Source organism: Plecotus auritus, assembly GCF_963455305.1.
Source record: "Plecotus auritus genome assembly, chromosome: 7".
NCBI lineage: Eukaryota > Metazoa > Chordata > Mammalia > Chiroptera > Vespertilionidae > Plecotus > Plecotus auritus.
In genome coordinates this window covers 117,508,417-117,533,758 of record NC_137774.1, presented here as the reverse complement: position 1 = coordinate 117,533,758, position 25,342 = coordinate 117,508,417, and the positions used below count along the sequence as shown (strand labels likewise).

Below are 25,342 nucleotides of genomic sequence, written 5' to 3'. Positions count from 1 at the left end.
GGCCGCAGCCTCAGGTCCCCTGTCAAGCCCCATTGGCAGGGGGGTGCAGCCTCAGGTCCCCTCTGGGCGGGGGGCGTGGCCTGAGTTCCCCCAACCCAGCACTGGGGGGTGTACCTTGAGGTCCCCTGTCAAGCCCTGACAGGCAAGGGGGTGCAGCCTCAGGTCCCCTGGCTCGGTGCTAGGGCGGGGGTTGCGGCCTGAGGTCCCCTGGCCTGGTGCCAGGGTGGGGGATGCAGCCTGAAGTCCCCCGTCAAGCCCCACCTGGTGAGGTGCGCATCCTGAGGTCCCCCGGCCTGGCTCTGGGTTAGGGGGAGCAGCCTGAGGTCCCCGAGCCCAGCACCAGGACGGGAAGTGCACCTTGAGGTCCACTGTCAAGCCCTGCCGGGTGTGGAAGGCAGCCTGAGGTCCCCTGTCAAGCCCCATGGGGGCAGCGGAGGGCGTAGCCTCAGGTCCCTGCTGATTGCTTATTAAGGCTCCTTATGGGAACTTGGCCTCAGCTGTGGGTGCAGCCATCTTTGTGACAGACTGATGGTTAATTAGCATATTCCCTCTTTATTAGATAGGATTTTCTTTTTCATTGTAAGGGTTTAAATGAACTTTACTTAGATGTTAAATTTGGAATTCAGTGTTGTGTAAATCTAAGAAAACAATACATAAACAAGAACCAAAATTTTCTCAAATCCTACATTAATTCTTTAATTTAATAAATAAATAATATATACCTCGTACCAATTATGGTACTTGATCATTAAGACACAGGGCTAATAAATCAGATTTGTTGGAGATGTCAGCTTGCCTAGAGCAGTGGTTGGCAAGCTGGGGCTCGCGAGCCTCATGCTTACTAATGTCTTTAACCTGAAGTCAAAACTTCTGGGTAAGGGTAATGCCCTAGAGCAGTGGTCGGCAAACTCATTAGTCAACAGAGCCAAATATCAACAGTACAACGATTGAAATTTCTTTTGAGAGCCAAATTTTTTAAACTTAAACTTCTTCTAACGCCACTTCTTCAAAATAGACTCGCCCAGGCCGTGGTATTTTGTGGAAGAGCCACACTCAAGGGGCCAAAGAGCCGCATGTGGCTCGCGAGCAGCAGTTTGCCGACCATGGCCCTAGAGCATTGTCCAGGCATATTGAGCTGTTCAGTACATCCCAAACCTTAATGCACATAAAAAGCACCTGAGCACTCTGCTCAATGCTCATTCGGATGCAGCAGCTCGAGTACAAGTTCGGAGATTCTGTGTTTCTAACAGGCTTCCAGTGAAGTCGATGCTGGTAGTTGAGAACTGTGATTTGAGCAGCAAAGATTTACTTATATGAATGTGGATATATTTAAATGGATATTTTAACTATCTCTCATTGCTGTTCTTACATTTTTAGTGAAAAAAAAAATATGAACCAAGAGGAAATTAGGAGGGAATTGGTCAAGCATGGCAGGAACTGAGAAATAAAAGAAAAAAGGGGACACTTAGAAGACAGTGGTCTAGGCTAAAGGGAAGATGGGAACAAAGAGAGTGGGAAAATGGGAGGCACAATAAAGGCATATTCAAGACTTCAGTTTATTTGTCAACATGGCAAGTCAGCATACTTTTTATCTATCATTATAGCGCTCTGTTACACATTTCAGTATACATATTTCATTTATTCAGTGAATTTCCTAAAAAAATAAACAAGCAAAAACATTCTGTTCAGATATATAAACTGGGAGTTATAAATTACTAATATTTATGATACCATCACAATCCCATGTCTACTGTTATGTTTTCTTCATTTAATTCAAAGTTAACCAAGCACATGACTTATCAAATATCTGTTTGCCATCAATGACAAACCAACAGGTATGTTTAATTGTGTATGAAAACTCAAAAATTAAAATATACTAACAAACACAAATACCATATAAAAGAATAATGAAGACAATTTAGACTAATATATCAAATAGAAACTTGTTAAATTATGTCCTTGAAATCTGCTAAATAATTATCAGTATAAAGTAAAATTAACTTACATCTATTACATCACTGCATATTCATATTCATAATGTTTGTAAAGTAATATAATGTAGTCCCTTTAAAGAGAATTATGAATATAACTAAGTGAATTAATTAATTCACACATATAATGAATTTTTCATACTCATGAATTATTTAATATTAAATTAATAAATATGAAGAATATTAATAAAAAGTTTTCCTATATAGTATCAAATCTAATAAAATTGCCATTTGATGAAAAAAATGCTATTAGATTATAATTTTATATTTCAGGGTAAATGTAAATTTGGATGCGACACAGAAAAGGATATTGTAGATAAATATTTGTTTGAGCTTTCAATAATCCTTAATATTAATGTTAGGTTTAAACATTTCTGCCAGTTTTGTACTTCTACATTAAACTTCTTTGAAGAAATTACAATCTTTAGGCAAAAAAGAAAGCTCACCTTATTACAAAATTGTGACTGTCAATCTCCTTTCCACATTCACTATCCAGCAGAATGCCCGAGTTTCCCACCACTGCACAGGTCTTAAACCTGCGGTTCTTCATCGGTGACACTTCAGGGAGCAGGCTATGCAGATCCTGAGAAATATTTAGTGTCCGGCGCCTGTCAAGCACATAGTGGATGACATCACCAGGCTTAAAACTGCTCTTGACCACAGAGACATCTCGTTCTGCATCTAGGAAACGAAGAATGTTCTTCCTATATTTGAAATACAAAATTTCCTATTAATGGCAACATACCAAAGAACTGGTGATATAATTTACAAAGTACCATATAATGAAATGTAAATTGGTAAATTACTAATCTTAAATTGTGAGTAGGTAATTGAAGCAACCAATTAGTTAAACAAATTCTATAGGAAATAGAATATATGTTTTAAAAATCACTTGCATATAGTTTCTCAATGATTTTCTAAATAAACACAGTATTTACACCTATTTGTGGAATGGCAAAAGCCCCTCATCTACTAAAATATACAGAAAAATTAGTTTAATAAATAAAATGCAATTGTCATGACTTGATTTTGCATAATTAACATTCTACTAGCATTAATTAATGTTCTATAGTTATCTATTTTGTTTAATATTGTCACAAGGTGAATAGAAACAACATGAAATTGTTTGAAATTACACCTTAATAAACTCTACTAAAATAATTGAACCCTCCAATGAACTTATAGAGATGTACCCAAATTATGTGAATATTATAATTATTTGAAGAAGAATTAAAACTATAGCACTATCATAATAATAAAAGGCCAAGAGGTGTCATGACCAAAACAACCAGATGACCGGTCACCAGGAAGTGCATGGAGCAGCTCTTGGCCCAGTGCCCTGCGGGGCGCCTCCTCGCGCGATTTCGCATGCTGGACCCTGGTATGTATGTAAAAGCTTTCTTCTGAGCGCAATGACCCAGGAAGTAATATGGGTACATTTGATGAAAAGATAGATAAAATACTGGACTCATGCATGGCAGGGATAGCTAATTGTTCCTTAGTGTTCTTTCTCCCCTGCTTCCTTTTAGTATTTGAATCCTCTAAGTTTTCATTGAGCACATGGATGGCCAACTAGAACATTTCCAAGTTTTCAAATCCAAGTGCAGCTGGGTTTGGTCATGTAGTCTGTTTTCTTAAATGGTATATGAGTGAATCATGAAAGTAACTAATTGGAGAGAAAAATAAATTTTCAACTTGTTTAATCCACTATATTTTAAGGTCTTTTGAAAGAAAGTTTAGCCTATCCCATAACTAATGAAGAAATTGATAAAAGATGTGAGATGCCACATCAACATATATACATATGTTAAGTTTGATGATGGAAAATGAAAATATAGATACAGTAGGCTAGAAAGGTAGTGACCCTTGGCATGATACAGCAAAGCTCCTGATAAAAACTGTTATCTGCAATAATTTGGGAGTCATAGTCTATACCTGAAAACCTGTCATTCTTGAAGAATTGGTTTTAAAGTGTAAGTTGCTTGTTCCTTTGAGCAAGGCACTAAAAGATAGGCATGAAATGGCTAAACTGCAAGCTGAGATGGAAAGGATAGTTTCTGGTAATGACCTCTAATCTAAACCATGTGAGAATCTAGTAATTGGGACCTCCCCAATGTTTCTAATACCCCAGTGAGCAAGAGATGCAACCATAAATCAGAGCCATCCTAGCAGCAAGAGGGATATCCCATCTAAGTGTAGTCATTCAAATGATGTAAGAGTAGCTGCCATTCAATTGAGGGAGCAAAAACACGGAAGAGTCCTGTTCAGATGATATTTTGGGGTGGGTTTAATTATACCAGGCACTAACTACAAAGAAGTAGCCCAGGAGTGTAATAAATTTTTGAGGGAATTATATTGCCAAAGACACTATGCACTTGGTCTACCAAGTCTGAGATTGCTAATCCTTAAACTACCAAACATATACCAGCTAGAAGAAATTTGAGAAAGCTCTTTTCTAGATTGAGAATTGGATATTACTTACTAAAGTGTACTATTGCAGCTGGTATACAATGCCATTATTATAACATTCAAGATATGACAGACATATTTTTTCCTCTAGTGTTGTTACTATTTAAGCTCCCTCACAATCTATATACTTTGTTACAAAATATGGCTGTCCTCCCATCAATCCATCAGGAAGGCAATTCATCAAATCATACAAAAGCCAGAATCATGACTAGCAAAGAGGGAAGAAAATAAGTCCCAATTTAATGTGTTGTATAATTAGGAAGCCAGGTGATTAAAAACTTAATTTTGCCAGATTTTTATAAGGGATATATATATATATATATATATATATATATATATATGATATATAAGGGATATATATATATATATATGGGATATATATATATATATGGGATATATATATATATATATATATATATATGGGATATATATATATAATCTCTCTGAAAAAGAAAATGATTTTTTGAAAAAATTTCTCAAACATTTGGAATATTAGGTTCATAAAGAATGGAATTTGTACAGGAAAAATCTGTATAAATGCACTACAGTGAAATTTTAAAATTAATAGAAATATTATCAGACACTATAATAATTTATCTTAACAAAGTACAAATTATATGAGAAGAAAACAACCAATGAATTTAGCAACTATAGGGCATAGGAATTGCAGAAAATTGAGAAGTCTTTCATTTCATTAAGTATATATGATTCTTAACAAAAGTTAACAACTAGCACCAACAGCTGCAATCCATATAAACTTTTATACAGACTTATTAACTACAATTTATTTATTTAAGAAAAAAAGTAATGCTCGACACTTGTATTTTAACAAAAAAAAAAATGTTCATTTCCTGTGAAAACGACAAGGCTGGCTCTAAAATAAAGACTGCACGGATGTGGTCAGATCACCAAAGGAGATGATATTATCATTTTCCTTTGAACATAATTCGAAGGAGTTGCAGTAGATATCTGAAGATGTACTCACAAGTATGCAAGTAGAAGTGAATAGATTTCAGGTCCAGATTTGAAAGAAGAATCTTTAGAGCCTGGAAATACCTTTCCTCATGAAAAAAAAATTAACACTTAAATGCTTGACAACTGATTGCAAGAGGGTGCGAGAGGGACTTTCACATAACAGAACCTTTGTCATGTGATCAAAAGCAGTAAAAATATTTTCAAGCATTAAGTCTTCTAAATTCCTGAGTATTAATGGACATCTTTAATTTATTTATTCAGAGAAAAGTTCATATAATAAAGTGGATTATTAGAGTTCAGAAATGTCTTGAAAAACAACATAATGTCCTACTCTTGGAAGAAAAGAATGCTTAATGAGATATATAATTATTAAGTACAGATGATACAATTGTGTGTTCCTTCAATACTGTTATAGCCTCAACAGTTGTGTGTGTGTGTGTGTGTGTTTTATTGGCGGCAGTAAAAATTGTAAAAGTACTTTCCAAGACAGAATAAAAATACCAATTCACATAGGCTAATCAAAATAGGAAAATGTAAGTTTGTAGGCAAAACTCAGAATGATTGTGTAGTATTTGTTTTTAAAACTGAAGGGGAAGAGAAAAAATCGTGAGGGTTTCCAGTTTGTTCTTTTTCTTATATCAAACCAAACTGTTAGTTAGTCTTTTTATCTGAGCTAAGATTCCTGATGTAGGATGCAAGTAAGACTGAAAATAATTACTTAGCGAATAATATTTTGATGCTTATTTTTTAAAACAATGAGAAAATGTTAGTTCTTTCCTTTTCTCCTTAGCAGGTTATAGGCATTTTGTTGTTGTTGTTGTTAATCCTCATCCAAGGATAATTTTCCACTGATTTTCAGAGAAAGTAGAAGGGAGGGGGAGAGACAGAGAGAAACATTGATGTGAGAGAGACACATCAATTGGCTGCCTCCTGCAAGAGCCCTGACTGGGGCCAGGGCTTGACCCTGCAACCAAGGTACATGCCCTTGACTGGAATTGAACCCAGGACCCTTCAGTCCTTGGGCCGACCCTCTATCTACTGAGATGAACCAGCTAGGGCTATTTTTTAGATTCTAGATGTGACAGACTATATAATGTTCTGTGGATTTGCTAAGTCTAGTTGTTGTTTGGACTGTAGAAAAAAAGAAAGAAGGCAACTAGAGCTTAAGTACAATTAACTAAATGTCCTTGGAAGCATGAAAAACTAGTGAATTTACTTGGAACTGAAACAACCCTTTAAGTATCATCAAGGATAACTGACATATTTTGCTCAGAAGATAATTGATATGAATGAAAAGATCAGGTTAAACAAAATTACTTCAGAATGAGAGCAATGGAAAGAAAACTCAGTTTAACTTCTGGGCTCTAAAGAAACACGAACCAACAAAAGCTATTTATTAATATGCAGGCTGAACCAGTACTGTAAGTCCTCATTTAATATAGTGGATAGGTTATTCGAAACTGTGACTTCAAGAGAAAGAAGACATATAACAAAACCAATTTTGCCATAGTCTAACTGATCTATATGAGTGAAGTTTCTACGAGACATTTCTGGTCACAGAAACATCATCAAACTTCTAAGTAAAAACCCAAAACATTTCAAATATTAAACACTGAAATAAATGTGAACTATATATACATTTAAGAAAGATGAATTAAAATAAGAGAATTCTTTCCCATCACGCTTATTCCAGTTCAGGGTCACAGGAAGCTGGAGCCTATCCCAGCAGCTCAGAGTGCAAGGCGGGCACCCACCCTGGAGAGTTCACCCTTCCCGCTCAGGGCCACTCAGACTGGGAAAGTGTAGACATGCCAGCTCACCTAACATGCATGTATCTGTGGTGGGAGCAAACCAAAGGACCCAGAGAAAACCCACACAGACGTGGGGAGAACATGCAAACTCCACACAAACAGTGGCCCCAACCAAGAAATGATTATTTTTCTCATCAATGTATAATGGAATGACGTTGAATGAAACCACGTTATTCAAGCTGCTGTACAAGTTTTCCTATAAGTAGTCAAGTTATTACCAGATATTTAAAGCAGGGGGTTGTGCTTTCTGTGTGTGACTTAACAGAACAACAACAAAAAGGCTTTTTATGTCTTTGCCATTTTGTGAACATAAAGCAACTTTTGAAACCCCATTAGATAAGTGCACACCTAAACTCAGCAACTGTTTTAAGGATAACTGAAAAAACCAAAAATACTTGTTTCACTTTCAGTGAGACTAAACTCTTAGTCAGAAAGGTCATTTTTTGTTAGGCAACGCTGGCTTAAACTGAAAAGTTGGGGTAGACAGTTAAACTGACAGAAATAGATTCTACACAAAAATTTTCAACTGAATTTTCAACTAGAACTTCCCTTTCAACAACAGCCATCACTTGAAATAGCAGCTGCAGAGTCTCAGAGAATTAGTTTACTAAACATTGTTTTCACTTGTGAAATGTGAACTAGGGCTAACCTATCAACAGGTGCCACTCTTTCTTCTCTGCACCTTACTTGTCAACAACAAACACATGTGCTCCTAGACTCTCAATTCCAATATTTACAGGCTGTTGTTGTTCCTTGTGATTAAGCCCCTATGGAAACGAAAATTTAATCCAAATGACACTGTTGACTCCATCAGCAAGTACTGTGAGACAGATCTTACAGTTGGAATACATCACAAGTTGAGAAGCAAATTAGGTTATGACACATACAAACTTGTGACTCCAGACAAGAATTGCTAAATCAATTGATATGGTTTACTAAAAAGAAAAAAATAATTTAAGAAGTGCCAAGTGTTTCATTATGCCTAGGAAAAGCAGAGAGAACACGCAAACGTTTTTAACTCAAAAGGTTATTTCCATGAGCACGTTGCCTCAGAGTTCTGAATGAACATAACCTATAGGTTGTTCAGGCTTCTGAGCTTAGGGTCCTCTATGGTATAAAATAAAATCCTAAATAAAACAAATAAAAAGGCAGAGTTGTCTCTAACTGCTTAAATAAAAGCATTTCTTGGTTTAATTTACCACTCAGATGGCCATTTACTATTTGACCCAGCATTTGGTAATATTGGATTCATATTATCTTATATGTATTTTATTATTTTGGTGCATAAAAACTATTGTATACTCCATAAAGATACATTTAATAATATACATTTTAGTACTAAAATATTGTTTTCCAATTAGACCTGGTTTTAAAGCTTGACTCTGCCATTATGAAGCTGTGAGACCCAAGATGTGTTCTACTGGTCACTTACTGAATAAAATACATGGGGACCCTTTTCTAAGGTAAATTGATGAAGGCAACAGAAAATTCTTTCTTTACAGATAAGCACATATAAATTTGCAGTTATGTTTAGTTGCTCTGCTAGCCTTTTCTGTTTGAGAACTTTGATATATGGTAATACTGAGAGTTGAAAGTATTTTTTCTGACTAATTATGACATGCTTAATCTGTCCTGAAGAGTAGCTGAGCTTATACATTTCTGTACATCTATATTTGGCATTATAATTCTTTAAGTTTCTATTCAACATATGAAAAATAAGTAAAAAAGAAAGATAAGAAACAACTTAAAAAATGGAAAAAGCTAAGTCAAGTCACAAGTGTTGGACATGACCAAATGATATCTCAGTACAATGTTCACGGACTTACTCACATCTTAGGTGTGCCATTTCTTAGCTTACAATAATGAAGAACAAACCAGAACTAATAAAATCAAGCCTTAAACCAAGCAAATTATTTTAATTATAAAGTTAGCTGTAGGGTGAATAAACTCCCCTAAACCATGATGAATCTTCAAAATACAATGAACCAATACAGGAAACCATCTCTCTCTTGTAACTCCCCTGAGGTACAGTTGTTTGATGAATATATATGAGTGCATTCTTGATGTGTTTGTGAAAGTAGCAGAGTACAGATGTGGTTGAAAGAATTAGTAATAAAATCATGTCTATAAATGTAAGGAAAAATGTATTTTCAGTGGCTGTTTTACATTTTAATGTAAATAGATAATTTACTAGGAATATCATAAGAGCATTTTAAGTTTAATGAGATTTTTTTAAATGAGAAAGGTTTGTAAGCATGGCTCAATCACATAAGATAAAAAATTATTAGTTGTAATTTCTAATCAATAACTTGAAAGAAGAATTTTGAAAACACTTATGAAATATGCCCACACCCACACAGACACAAAGTAATATGTATGGTTCTACATAAATGCTATAGATATGGGAGGAAAATAGAAAACTTAATTCAAAACACTGTACAATTAGTTTCCAGTGTGACTTAAAAAAAAAGGTAAGTGAACAATAAGACATTCTGTATTCTAAATTTTTTATTACAAGTTTCATACTGATTAATAATCACTAGTCACTACTGCTATAGGCAATTATAATTTTAATGAATTGTTTGCATGTTGTGCAATAATGGTTTTAGAAATTATTATTTCCTTGTAAAGAAATAATAGTATACCACTGTAGATGTGGAATAGTATTCCCTAATAATAGTATTCCATGGCATTCCACTGAGTAGTATTTCACTGTATGTGACAACTTTGTATGCATTAGTTAATATTTGCTCATTGTATTATTGCTTATTTCTTTATCTGTTAAGAAGAAACATATGAAAAGAATACTAATATTTTACACATATTATCAGATGTTATAATTAAAAATAAACTATTACCCTAGAAGATATGAATGCAACCCTTATTAATTTGTAAAATTACTATAATGAACTGCTTGGGTCAGTTTATGTTTAATACATTTAGTTTGAATATCTTAATAATAGCAAAATATAACTCTGTAGCCTCATGCACAACTACATTTTCATTTTTCTACAGATGCTAGGAAGGCATGGTCAGTTACATTAATTAAACTATTGCCAATTAGTTATTTTACTTTGCTTTCTTCCATTACCTTCCTTTTCCTTACCTAATTGTCTCCCTTCTTTTCAAATCTTTCCATTTTAAAGTTCTCTTTGGAGACATCCTTATAGATCAAATAAATCCTTTTTATTTATGTATTTATTATTAAATGTATTAGAGTGACACTGGTTAATAAAATTATATAGGTTTAAGTGTACAATTCTATTGCATTGCATGTTTAAAACCAAAGTCAAATTGCCTTCCATCAGCCACCATATATTTGACCCCCTTTACCCTTTACTACCTTCTCCACCCCTCTGCCTCACTGGTAACCACCATACTGTTGTCTGTGTCTATCAGGTTTCATTTGTTTGTTTGTCTTATTTGTTCATTTGTTGCTTTCAGTTTTATATTCCACATGAGTGAAATCATATGGTTCTTGATTTTTATTGCCTGACTTAGTATTTCGCTAAGCATGAAAGATTGATCCATGTTTTGCAAGTATTTCATTTTTTCTTATGGCTGAGTAGTATTCCACTGTTTACTACTATATGTACCATGTCTTCGTTATCCAATCATCTATTGAGGGATACTTTAGTTTCCAAGTTTTGGCCACCATGAATAATGCTACAAATATTTCCTTTTATAATGACCCAGATTTCTCTCTTTCCAATCTACTTCGGAGAAATATGAATCCTTCTTCTGTTCTAAACTCAACCACATTTGAGTCCCACATCCTGTAGCTGTTTTTCTCATAATTATCTCATCATGTTTGTATAGGGTTTCTAAATTCAAATATGGGTATAAAAGTCTGGGATAATGAGGAAGATACTAGCTAGGTATCATGAGAGAAGGATGCTCCATGGGTAACAATGTCAAACTGGAGAGATTAAACAAATAATTTGTATGCATATAATTGCCTAGTGCCGTGGTCGGCAAACTGCGGCTCACGAGCCAAATGCGGCTCTTTGGCCCCTTGAGTGTGGCTCTTCCATAAAATACCATGGCCTGGGCGAGTCTATTTTGAAGAAGTGGCATTAGAAGAAGTGTAAGTTTAAAAATTTTTGCTCTCAAAAGAAATTTCAATCGTTGTACTGTTGATATTTGGCTCTGTTGACTAATGAGTTTGCTGACCACTGGCCTAGTGTTGTCTCAGGCAAATAGTGCTTAGGTGGAATCCAGAGTTGTCAATGTTTATTTTCAAGAGTAATGAAAATCTTTACTTTTATATTTTTTATTGGCTTTAATTAATTTTTAATATTGGCTTTAAGTTTTTTTCTACCTGGTTGAAATAAATCTTGCTTGCTGACATTCTACCAAAAGACACCAATTTATAATCTCTGTCATCACACTATACTTATCTTCACTTTCCTGTACTCCACCTACAAATATATAATGTTCTCATTAAACTAAAATCAACCAAACATAACACCACTTGACATTGCTGTGAGTTGATTCCAGTTTCCCTTTCCAGTCACTGCCAAAGCTTTAAAACAAAGTATTCTAAAACTTCCTACATTTGCCTGACCCAGTGGTTGGCAAACTGCGGCTTGCCAGCCACATGCGGCTCTTTGGCCCCTTGAGTGTGGCTCTTCCACAAAATACCACGGCATGGGCAAGTCTATTTTGAAGAAGTGGCATTAGAAGAAGTTTAAAAAATTTGGCTCTCAAAAGAAATTTCAATCGTACTGTTGATATTTGGCTCTGTTAACTAATGAGTTTGCCGACCACTGCCTAGAGCAGTGGTCGGCAAACTCATTAGTCAACAGAGCAGCAAACTGCGGCTCGCGAGCCGCAGCTGGTCGACCACTGGCCTGACCCATCTCTTTAATTTACAGACATTCTGTCAAGTGTATTTCAACATTGAGTGAGTGCCTTTGCTGTCATTAATTCTATGCATTGCTATGCATACTTTAAAGATGAATATAAAAATTATTTCTTTAATTTGCTTATAACCTACAATATACAGTATGTGGGTATGACCCAAGAAATGAGTAGGTAGAAACACAAACAAATTAGCAGCTTACCCTTTTAAGTGCACTAACTGCACTTTAAAAATCTGCGTTAATATCCAATAAATGAATAATTAGCATTTTGTCAATACTAGAAATATTCAATGATTTTATTATGTAAGGGATGGTCATTCAGAATGGCAACCTATCATCAATAAATCAACAAACAACAAGTGCTGATGGGAATGTAGAGAAAAAGGAACCCTAGCACATTGCTGGTGGGAATGTAGACTGGTACAGCCACTATGGAAAACAGTGTGGACTTTTCTCAAAATATTAAAAATAGGCCTAGCCAGTGTGTTCAGTGGTTAGAGCATAAGCCTGCAGACCAAAGGGTCTTGGGTTCCCCAGTCAAAGGCATGCACTTGGGTTGCAGGTTCAATCCCCTACCCTGGTTAGCGTGCCTGTGGGAGGTGACCAATCAATGTGTCTCTTTCACACTGATGTTTCTTTCTCTCTCTCCCTCCCTCCCGCCCCCGTTCTCTCCCTTCTTCCCTTCCACTCTAAAAATCAGTGAAAATATATCCTCAGGCGATAATTAATAGCAAATAAATTAAAATGGAACTGTCATTTGACCCAGTGATCCTACTTCTAGGAATATATCCTAAGAATCCCAAAACACCAATCAGAAAGAATATTTGCACCCTTATGTTCATAGCAGTATTATTTACAACTATAGGCCCGATGTACGAAATTCGTGCAAGAGTAGGCCTTCCTCTCCCTGGCTGCCGGCACCGGCTTTCCTCTGGCACCTGAGACCTGGGCTTCCCTCCAGCCACCAGCAGGAACCCGGGACCCGGGCTTCCCTTCCAGCCCTGGCTTCGCTTGTCTGGAAGAACATCTGGCCTAATTAGCATATTGTGCTTTTATTATTATAGATAGCTAAGATCTGGAAATAGCCCAAGTGCCAAGAGTAGACAAATAGACACAAAAAAACCCACCTGTGGTATCTTTGTACAATGGAGTACTATCTATACCAGCCATGGGCAAACTATGGCCCGCGGGCCAGATCTGGCTGTTCTATCCGGTTCTGTTGCTCTCCCCTCCACTCCTTTACTTTGAATTTATATTCGTTCACACAAACACTCCACCCATGCTTTTGTTCCGGCCCTCCGGTCCAGTTTAAGAACCCATTGTGGCCCTCGAGTCAAAAAGTTTGCCCACCCCTGATCTATACTAATAATCTCTACTAATAAAAGGGTAATATGCTAATTAGACCGGGAGACCTTCTGGACAAAGCCATGGTGGCAGGGCTGAGGCAGAGGCAGTTAGGGGTAATCAGGCCAGGAGGGGAGGGCAGTTGGGGGTGATCAGGCCAGTAGAGGGGGGGCAGTTGGGGGTGAGCAGGCTGGCAGGGTGGGGGCAGTTGGGGGCGATCAGGCCGGCGGGGGGGGGGGCAGTTGGGGTGATCAGGCCAGCAGGGGGGGGCAGTTGGGGTGATCAGGCCAGCAGGGGGGCAGTTGGAGGCGATCAGGCCAGCAGGGGGGCCAGTTGGGGGTGAGCAGTCTGGCGGGGGGGGGGCAGCTGGGAGTGATCAGGCCAGTGTGGGGGGCAGTTGGGGGCAAGCAGGCCGGTCGGGGGGGGCAGTTAGGGGAGAGCAGGCAGGCAGGCAGATTGGTTAAGGGCGATCAGGCAGGCAGGCAGGTGAGCAGTTAGGAGCCAGCGGTCCTGGATTGTGGGACGGATGTCCAACTGCTGGTTTAGGCCTAATCCCTGCAGGACATCCCCCGAAGGATCCCAGAATGGATAGGGTGGAGGCCAGGCTAAGGGACACCCCCCTGACGCCGTGCATGAATTTCGTGCACTGAGCCACTAGTCTATACTAATAATAGAGGAATATGCAAATTAGCTGGGACACTCTCACATAACAACCAATCAGGATGGGGCAGGGGCGCGGTGGAGAGCTCTCAGCATGCCTGCACCAGGTGTCCAAAGGGCGCGGAGAGGAAGGGAAAACAGATAGGCAGCTTGAAGAATCAGGGCAGGAGGGGAGTGGAGATAGGCAGTTAGGGGGATCAGGCCAGGAGAGGAGAGCAGATAGGCAGTTAGGATGATCAGGCCAGGAGGGGAGCGCAGATAGGCAGTTAGGGGGATCAGGCCAGGAGGGGAGCACAGATAGGCAGTTAGGGGGATCAGGCCAGGAGGGGAGCGCAGATAGGCAGTTAGGGGGATCAGGCTGGCAGGGGAGAGCAATTAGGGCCATCAGGCCGGCAGGCAGGTGAGCGGTTAGGAGCCAGGGGTTCCAGTTGTGAGAGGGACCCCAGATTGTAGAGGATGCAGGCTGGGCTCAGGGACCCCCCCCCCCCAATTCATGCACGGGCCTCTAGTCTCTATATACATAAAAGCCTAATATGCAAAAAGACCAAACGGTGGAACAACCAAACAACCAGTTGCTATAACGAGCGCTGACCACCAGGGGGTGCACAAAAAACGTGGTGGGCATCGGCAGCAGGCAGGAGAGCTCAGAACATGGTGGGCATCAGCCTCAGTGGGATGGTGGAGCAGGTGAGCGGGGGCGCCAGACCAAGGAGGGGCACTGGTCACTGTCATAGGGGCGAGCCTCTGGTGGTTACTGAAAATTCTTTGCTCCCACATACTGCAGTCCAGCCAGGCACTCACACCTGCTGCCAGCGCTGGCCCCGTTCACACCCACTGCTGGCACCAGCCCCAATCGCTCCATGCCGGCAGCGGGTATGAGGGGGACCGGCACTGTCAGCACGTGGGAGCAGCGGCGGTGGGAGCGGGGCTGCTGGCAGACGGGGGACTGGGGGCTGTGGTGGAAGGGGCCGAGCAGGGGCACACAGGATGGGGCAAGACCCGCCCCTGTGCCCTCCACATCATCGCGGCCCACAGTTCCTTTCAAGATGCACGAATTCATGCACTGAGTCCCTAGTGCAGCTATAAAAAAAAAGGGATCCATTAACCTTTGAGATACCATGGAAGGACCTAGAGATGGTTATGATAAGTGAAATAAGCCAGTCAGAGAAAGAAAATATCACATATCTCACTTATATGTGGAATCTAAGGAACACAATAAACTGATGAGTAAATAGAACTAGAGGCATAGAAACATGGAACAGACTGATGAATCTCAGAGGGAAGAGGGGGTGGGAAGATATTAAACAAAGAACTTATATTCATATATGCATTGCCCATGAACACAGGTAATAGGGTGGTGAAGGCCTGGGGTGGAGTGGGAACCGGGTGGTGGGAAGCAAGAGGGAAAAAAGGAAGGGGGGATCTGTAATACTCTCAACAATAAAGATCAACCAATCAATCAATACACTAGTTCTGATTTACTAAAATGCTCTTTTTAAAACCTGCTGACCAATACAGTAATATAACTATAGATAAAAATTATGTTTGCTTCCCCCATAATTAGGAAAGTCTGACCCTACCTTTCTTATTAGTAATCATATATAATAAAAGGCTAATATGCAAATCAACCAAACGGCAAAATGACTGGTTGCTATAACACATACTGACCACCAGGGGCAGACGCTCAATGCAGGAGCTGCTCCCTGGTAGTCAGTGCGCTCCCACAGGGGGAGCGTCGCTCAGCCAGAAGCCAGGCTCACGGCTGGTGAGCGCAGCGGTGGTGGCGGGAGCCTCTCCTGCCTCCGCAGCAGCGCTAAGGATGTCCCTCAGTCAGATATCCCCCAAGGGCTCCCAGACTGTGAGAGGGCGCAGGCTGGGCTGAGGGACACCCCCTCTCCCGCCTCTGAGTGCATGAATTTCGTGCACTGGGCCTCTAGTAGGATTATAATGGAAGAAAATAAGATATAGTGGATATATGTAGGCACCAAGTTTGTTTTCAATAGCTTGTTTCACCTAAAATATTCCAAAGAATAAATCAGTATTCCAGAAGAATTATTTTCTGATTTTTTATCTACTTAGGATATAATTACTGAGACTTTTATTACAGAAGCTCATATACAAATACCCAGTGATAGAATGTCAGATTTATTTGTAATTGTCAGCAAAATAGGCGTTGAATAAGTTCTATTTTCATCTAGTGCAAGAAAACTCTCAAAATCAGTATGCTGACTTAACAGGGAAGTTAAAGATAATTCACAAAAATATGGCTATCCTGAGCAATTGAGTGAAGAAAAGTATGTTAAACATTAGTACTCACTTAAATATCTTATTCCATTACTATAAAGACAGTATATTCAAACTCACATATTCATCCTTAAATTTCTGACTGTATAATGATTTCAGTTTTATGATTTCATATTCTTCAGTGAGTAACATTTAGTATAACTGGTTCAGTTCACTCTTATATTAAAGTATTCATACTTAAACCATAAATTAAATATTCAATATAAGTTTGCCAAGCCCAACATATCCAAGAACATGATGTGAAATGTATTATGCCTAATTAAAGAAACTCACCTTATCTCCAGGACCAAAGAGGAATTGATTTTCCAACCTTCTACAGAGTGCTGGAAGATTGAAGAGCCAGCCTTTCGAATGATTTTATCCGAACTATTGACAAGGGATCGACTCAAATACAGTTCACCATCTCTGAAACAAAATAAAAATGCCAGCTTGGTGAAAATAAGCATTTGTTTAAGTAGCATAATACATAATTTGATTTAGATAACTAGTGACAAATTGTAAATTGAACTTTTTCTACAAGTTAGAAGAGTTAAATAACCATGATAAAAAAAAGTATTATAAAGATTAAGTGAATATGATTTTATCAGGACAATCATTTACACTTATTCTTTTTGAAATAGAGCCTATTTCAGAAAGAAAAAGCCTTTGTCAATAAAGGAAACCATCAACAAAATGAAAAGGCAACTTATGAAATGGGAACAGTTATTTTCAAATTATACAAATGTTAATATCCAAAATATATAAAGAACTCATTCAATTCAACAACAACAACAAAAAACAACCCAATAAAAAATGGGCAGAGCATCTGAATAGACATTTTCCAAAGAAGATATTCAGATGGCCAACAGACATATGAAAAAACAATGAACATTACTAATTTTTAGGGAAATGAAAATCAGAACTACAGTGAGATATCATCTCACACCTGTAAAAATGGCTATTATAAAAAATGCAAAAAATAAGTGTTGGAGAAGATGCTGTGAAAAGGGACCCCTTGTACACTGTTGGTGGGATTGGAAATTAGTATAGCCACTATGAAAAAATAGTATGAAGATTTCTCAAAAATTAAAAATAGAACTAGCATATGATCCAGCTATTCCACTAGTAGTTATTTATCCAAAGAATATAAAAATACTAATTAAAAAAGATATATGCACCATGTTCATAATCGCATTATTTAAAATACAGAAGATATGAAAACAGCCTAAGTGTCTATCCACAAATGAATAAAGATGTGATTGAGACACACACATACATACACACACACACACACACACACACACACATATACACACACTGGAATACTACTTAGCCATGAAAAAGATGAAATCTTGACATTTAAGACAACATGGATGGATCCTGAAGCTATTATGCTAAGTGAAAGAAGTCAGATGGAGAAAGAAAAATACCATGTGATTTTACTCATATGTGGAAAGAAGAAAATTAAAACAAAACCAAGTAAAAACAAATTCATTGGTGGTTAGCAGAATGGAAGGGGTGATGGGAGAGTGAAATGGGTAAAAGTGGTCAATTGTATGGTGACAAATGGAAATTAGATCTTTGGTAGTGAGCATGCTGTAGTGTACACATATGTTAAATTATAATGTTGAACACCTGAAACTTACATGATATTATATATCAACATAAACCCTTGTTAACCAATAAAAACCAATGTTATCTAGATTAAAAAAAAAAAAAAGGATCCTGAAAAAAAAGTAAAGGTCTTTCTGATATTTAAAGAAAAAAATAAATTCTCATCAAAGCCCTGTTCCAGTTTAGCCCATCCTTCCCCACTGTTTTAGACAATAGAGACAGGATGTTTTGCCAGTTCTTCTGCATCTGTATTACTTGTGACTCCCAAGACTGTAATTTTATTTTCACAGAAGGCATATACGCATAATGGAAAGAGCTTTTGTTTTGTAGTGAGAAGACCTTGGGATATCAGGTGATCTGGATATGTTGGTGATTCTATCACTTGCTAGCCTGTATGACCTTGGACAATATTTTGTTTCTAGGCCACTAAATCCTTATCTTAACTTGTGAAACTGCAATAAAATTATCTAATTTGCAATGACTTTGTGAGGACTGTGTGGGAGTTGATGGTGGTAGGGAGACAGAGACTGTAGTGGGGAGAAAACTCATTGAGTAGTCATTATTACTGGTATTTTCTTGTACATTAAAGAAATTAACTGTGCTACTCCCTTCAATCAGTAGTGTCAATCAAGTATCCCATGTGTCATGGTAGTAGCAGGGGTGCTGGAAATGATGACGGTGACAGATATCTCTGATTACATTTATGCCATTGGAACATTAATAGCTGACTAGATCATTGTTTAAACAATTTTCTTGGTACTTTATAGATGTAAAGCCAGACTTAGAGAATCTGAAAGCCACCTGTTTATGGCATAGCCTTTTCAACATCTGCATCTATTTCTTTATATATTACCTTTTAATTTTTAGACTCTCAAAAGTATAATTTAAAAATAGCTTAACTATTTGCTCAGTCAGAAAGCTTAAATCTGTTTATTACGTAGGCAACCCCTCTCCTACTATCAGTGGAAACACTGCTTGTGTAACAGCTGTTGGATGAATTCTGTAATTGGAGGTTTATAGTTTGGTATTTTGGTCTGCATTCTTTTTTAAACATGCACTTCCAATTTGAAGCAACTCAATGCATCACATGCAACTACTCACTGTAAAATTTAGAACTTTGTAAAAATTAATATTTAAACTATCTTGCTGATGAAAATGATACATTGGCATGCCTATATATGGCTAATAGTGATCGTTTTATAGAGGTCATTTAGGATGCAAGGAAACACAGGGGGAAATTTACTACCCAGTGGCCCAGAAGTCCGTTTTTACATTATATATCTAATGATAATAACTACATATGAACGAAACTGTGGATATACACAGAAGTTAATTTTCACACTTTTGTAGGTATACCTTTAAGAGCATGGCACAAACTTTGATCATTTCCAGGGGTAGAAATCTTTCCAATCTACATCTTGTTAATAACTGGCCTGTCAATATCATATTTTTCTAACCATAGATTGCTATGATTATGATAATTATTTTCACCAATAAACTTGTATGGGAGAAGTAAAAATACGCACAGGCTGACATTTTAAAATATCCATGGAAGATTACTATTGATATATTTTTACATGGCGGAATGATTGTTATGATGTACCTGTGTGGAGCCTTTTCAGAACCTCTCAGATTTTAGAAAGGGGGGTTTTAAAGTTTAAATCAAATTTATATTAATGAAATGCTACTATGTTACCCTTCCATTTGAATTATTTTCATTTAAAACTGGTGATAAGCCACATTTCAGGTTTTTATCATTGGAAAGGACTTTGAATGCAAACAGCTGCAACTAGTTAACTTCTTGAAGTCAATGAAATTCCTGTGTGAGAGGGCCTGGCTTAGTGCAATCTGAGGCTCTGAAGCAAATTTATTTGTATAAAGTTAAATGGGTCCCAAGGGGTTTTCACTTGTGACTTGGTAGCATTCTATCTTAGAAAAGGCTTTTCCTTCCTGTGCATGCAAAGATGTTACCCTCCCTCTACTAGTTTCTCATTCCGTATCAGACATGATTGCTGAACAGCTGCACTGAAAACATTTGCATAGGGCTATATACAGTAAGATTCAATGTGTACCTCCACAGGGAAAACTACAAGACACATCAAGGAAATAATGTAGCATAAAGCAATATATATAAAGTTTTCCTGCTTGTATGAAGCTAAGAGAAACCCTCTCAGATGGTCATCTATGCAATGCTAGTGACAGAAACTAATCAATAGTTAGGTTACTAATACTTACAAATATTTTTCTATTTGAAATATGAGTTGTCAGGCATCACTACAATTTATTAATTCACATAACACATATTAATTTTGTTTCATGAAATTAGATCCCAATAGCCCTGAATTCACCCCCACTGAAAAATTCTTCATGATTTGTTTTTGGAATGAATGTGTTTCCTTTGGATTAGGTTAAATCTCCTGGTTAATATAAAATTTTGAAAATCATTTAAAAGAAAAGAACTTGCACCCAACTAAGCCTGAACACAAACAGCAGTCAGTTTTCTGTTTTCATTACTTTAGTGTCAAACAAGTAAAAATACTAGTAAACTGAGAAATGTGCTACCTTAACTCACTACTGGATGGTTACTAGCAGAGCTCCAAAGGGAACATGTGAAGGGACGTGCAGACCCTGGGTTTCCTGATTTATAAGAGGACACTCTGGAAGGAACTTTGCTGACAATGGTCGTAGTCTAAGTAGGAATGCTTATTTGCACAGTCAATTCAGTTAAAAGCTTCAGAACTAATACTGGTAAGACAACACAAGGTACATAGTCAAATTAAGAAGATCTCTATTAGGGGTCCTCAAACTATGGCCTGCGGGCCACATGCGGCCCACCGAGGACATTTATCCGGCCCGGCAGGTGCTGCTGCCTGTCCTGCTTAGCAGCGGACTCGTTCAGGGCCGCAGTGCACATAGGAATTTGTTCATAGTTTTTTTTTTTTTAAACTATAGTCCGGCCCTCCAACGGTCTGAGGGACAGTGAACTGGCCCCCTGTTTAAAAAGTTCGAGGACCCCTGCGTCTAGACTCTAGATCAGGGGTGGGCAAACTTTTTGACTCGAGGGCCACAATGGGTTCTTAAACTGGACCAGAAGGCTGGAACAAAAGCATGGATGGAGTGTTTGTGTGAACTAATATAAATTCAAAGTAAAGGAGCGAAGGGGAGAGCAAGAGAACCGGATAGAACAGCCGGATCCGGCCCGCGGGCCATAGTTTGCCCAAGGCTGCTCTAGATGATAAAAAATGTCAGTTACAGTCTCATTTGTGGTCAACCAGGAAAATGGCATGTGGCAAATTTTAAAGAATCACAATCAAAACAAATATTTGAATGATATTAAAGTTTCTGTCATACTCTCAAATACATTGTCTCATTAAATAAGCATACCCATATACATTGTTACCTGTAGGACACTTAAGTTAACACGTTTCCAGTTACACCCAAAGAGCACTCACAAGGTCAGTGAAATCCTGGGCCAATTGCGAGGCAAGTGTCGCTTTTCCCAGTAAGAAAAAAAAAAAATGTTCATCAAGAATAGACCCTTTGAGTTCAACTTTATTAATAGGTTTGCATAGAAGGGAATTTCCGTTTTAAATGCCCAATAATTACTTGATGTATTTTCAAACAGTCCCTTAGAAAAACCATGCTGCTAGTCTTCCTGTGGACAGATGAAAATGTGGATGGCTGGTAGGAAAAGTGTGCTGGTGTTCTCTGTCCTACGCGGAATGCCTGCTCAACATTGTGTATGAGAGGAGCGCTGCACTGATTCTAGATGGGACTTGCAGTTAGGAAAGGCAGAAGTCCAATAGACAAAGAAACTGCCTGCCTATTGAGAAATGGTAGCAAGTAAGCTAAATAGGAATCTAGGGGGCTGTCCTAAGATATGAGGAATATGGAATGCCCTTCATTGAATCCACTTAGCCTACTCAGAAGGCACGCAGTGCCCCCCAAAGGTCAGACACTGCCTCCCTTACCTCACTTTAGAATACTGGTCTGGGCGCTAGGGCCAAACCTCCCCTCTAGTTCCCCCGTCTGGAAACTAGCCCCTCCACGTGGCGTGGGTAGAGCATCAAGGAAATGATCTTGTGATGAGTCAACCCCTCCACCTGAAGCACTATTTGGGCGTTGAAAACGCAATCAATCATTAACTAACATCACAAGCTTTTCCGTTGAACACTTTATCCTGAAGAAAAAGGGGGAGCGCTTACAGGTACTGGCTGTCCAACTCCAAGGTCTCAGGGAAAGCCGTGGCTGCCGAGACACTGCGCGGCGGGCACAGAAGCGCCGTGCCCACAGCGGCTCTCGGCCGCGCCCCGCACACCTGTAATTGCGGGTTTTAATGAAGGAGGAGGAGCAGGGTGGCGGGGGAGCAAGAAAGTGATGTTCTTTTAAAGGGACCGGATTCCTGCAAAAGGCTTCCCCTGTCTTCTCATCATTCTTGCACCCTCGCGGCCAGCTCTGAGGAGGGGGAGAAACCTAGCATGCACCTCGCTTCCCAGTGATGAACTCCAGCGCCAGTCCCAAGCTTTCTCAGGGGAGCAGGGAAGAAACCGCAGCTCACCCCGAAAAGGGTGCCATGTGAAACCCAGCCCAGCCACCTAACCTAACCGCCGCGCCCGGCCGGCCCACCCCCACTTCCCAGCGTCCTGGGCAGCGCCCACCCGCCCGCGGGGTCCGGGGAGGGCCACGGGAGCGACATCGCCCCGGAAATGAGGAGCGTCCTAGGTCTGTTATTTCCCCACTTGGGACTGGACCCGGGGTGCGCGCCTCCTTCCTGCCCGAGGCCCGGAGCGGGCGTGCTGGCAGCGTGTGGCGCCTCCCCTCGCCTCGCCCGTCCCGCCCACTCCTGCTCCCCGGGGTCGCCGGCGGTGGGCCCGCACTCCCAGAGTCCTGGCGAGGCTTGGCCGCTTTGTCTGGGTTCGGGCTTGTCTTCGGGGCCCACCAGCCCGGAAGGGAACAAAGAGCCTTCCCCACACCCCAGCATCCGCCTCTCCCCCACGCGCTGGTTCATCACCTTCCGAAAGACCCCTTTGTCTGCCTGGGAAGCCCAGGTCGGCCAGCGAAGCCCTCAACCCCCGCCCAAAGTCCTCCTTTCCTGACCATTGAGCCAGGTCTCATTTGCAACCCACCCACTCCGTGGGTAAACGAACTCACACACAGTTCAGCGTTGCCCGCTCCCCCCAAGAAGAGACCCACTTATAGATTTGTTGATGCATTAAGACCATCCAGGCCATCCCTTGTTAGCTTTTTCATCATCTTCCAGTTCCATTCGACTGTACTTCTGGCTATCTTAGTTTTCTATAAAATAGCAATCACTTCCCTCAGGGTAAGCCTGAATCTTGTTCACTTATTTCTTAGGGAGAAGGGATATGAACAAATGGAGTGCATGAAGTTCGCGTGCCTGTGCACGTTTAGACAGAGAGAGAGAGAGAGAGAGAGAGAGAGAGAGAGACTATCTTCGTTTTAATAAATGCCGAGGAAAATAAAAACCGAGCGGGCAAAGCGGGCATCTCTGCCAGTGTGCCGTTTCCCATAGCGGACGCCTCCGGATGAGGGGGGATTTCCGAAAACAGGACTTTGAACACAGTCCTTTGACAACCCAGGTTCATATCCTCAGAAAACGCTTCCAAGCCTTGTAAGCAACACAAAGTTGCAGCCACCCCGCTGGGTAAACTTCAAAGAGACAGAGGCCAGGGGCTAGGAGGAAGGAAGTGTGATATTTAGAGAACTTACTGGGGTGGAGGAAGATTTTGAACTCAACTAGACAAACTTAAAGAGAGAGAAAAAAAAAAGGCAGAAATATAGTCTATTTGAAGCTACAGCACCCATGACTGTAGCCCGTGTGTTTTACAAACAGAAGAGCAAGTAAGAAAGTATCCTTGGTTGTACCGGAGTTTCTCATTCAAACTGAGATACGCAGACCCACCCCACGCCAGGGAAGAGGAAAGAGAGTGCAGACACATTTCCTGCTTCCCGGGCTTTAACTTCGGCCGTTCGGAAAGCCAGCCTTCCCTAGCATCTCCACAGTGATAAGATACAGAAGGAAGGGTAACCAGATGGTGAATCAAGACATCTCCCTTGAGTTCCGCCCGCGGATTAAAAGGACAAGGGCACACGTTCTTTGTTGACACTTCTGCAGTGACTTCCCCTTTGGCGTGCGAGCCCTGGAGCCAACACCACTGTCACTGCCCCCACACAGCAAGTTGAACTCTCACTGGGAACACGCATAGAGAAGCACGCACACCTCAGCAACTGCCTTTGTTATTTAATTCCCGAGACTAAACACACACACACACACACACACACACACACACACACACACACGCTCATAGGAACACACAGAGGACCCCAACCTTCACTCTATTGTCTCTATCCACATCTCCTCTCTGGCTTGACTTTTTAAAAATCATATCCTGAAATGAAGCTTTGCATTTACCCGATGAGTTGCGTCTCCTGGTGCTCTTCAGTTCTTGCTATTTCTTTTGTCTTATAAAAGATCAGGAGCAGACTTATCGTGCAGATCGTCCACCTCTTCCTAACGGACCGCATCTTGGGTGCCTGGGACAGTAGTGGTTGCCCCAGTTCCTGCACCTTCTCTGGATCTAAAAGCTCCGTTTTGGGAGATTTAGTCGCAGGAGGTGGGGGGCGTTATCTGTAAAATGCGAGGAGAGCGTGGAGCCGGGATCTCCGGCGCAGGTCGCGGGGGTCCGCCGCGGCCCCGCTCACACTGGTGCCGGAGCGCAGCCCTGCGCTCTCCCTCGCGGTTCGCGCCAGCCCCGCCGGGTCGCTCCGCGCTGCCTCCCTGGGGCTCAGATTTCTTTAAAGACTAGACACCTTGTGCTTTGAAGGAGACGGCCGCTTCTGCTGCGGGGTTGGGGGCGTCACTGGCCCTTCCCTTTTCCTAGCAGGGAAATGATGAGCAAAACCAACCAATCACCAGCGGAGGAGGCGGAGGCTGCTGCCGCCTCGCGTTGCCGGCGGCTGCTCGGGGAGTAACGTTGCCGGCACTGCCTGCGCGGTGCTGGGAGAGGAAGCCTACCAGCTCCTAGGCGTCCAGGCACCCGCACACGCACTCACAGGAGCCAGCCCTCCTGCACTGCGGGGAGAGCGAGGCAGGCGGGCAGGCAGGCAGGCAGGCGGCTTTCCCAGCACACCGAAGCTCGCAGGACTGGGAAGCGCTGAGGTGGCTGTCCGTAGCAGCGTGCAGAGGGCACTTCTGCTGTGAACAGATTAGAGAGGCTTCTTGGTGGCGAAATCCTACAGATAAAGAAGGGGTGTGTTGCAAGAAGGGTTCTCACGTTCCAAGCTTTTGAAAACACACACATGCGCGCAC

At 40.5% G+C, this 25,342-nt stretch overlaps 1 protein-coding gene across 1 annotated transcript in view; it reads right to left on the bottom strand.

The window, feature by feature from the left end:
* The window catches only part of ST8SIA4 (ST8 alpha-N-acetyl-neuraminide alpha-2,8-sialyltransferase 4), an 87,611-nt gene extending 62,724 nt beyond the window's left edge, over positions 1-24,887 (bottom strand). Inside the window, exons 1-3 of the mRNA XM_080680560.1 lie at positions 24,446-24,887; positions 16,693-16,824; positions 2,438-2,695 (exon numbers count right to left, since the gene is read on the bottom strand). Of these exons, the coding sequence (XP_080536686.1) occupies positions 2,438-2,695; positions 16,693-16,824; positions 24,446-24,558 (503 nt within the window). The 5' untranslated portion in view covers positions 24,559-24,887. The remainder of the gene's footprint in view (positions 1-2,437; positions 2,696-16,692; positions 16,825-24,445) is intronic.
* Between the last annotated feature and the right edge of the window lie 455 nt (positions 24,888-25,342).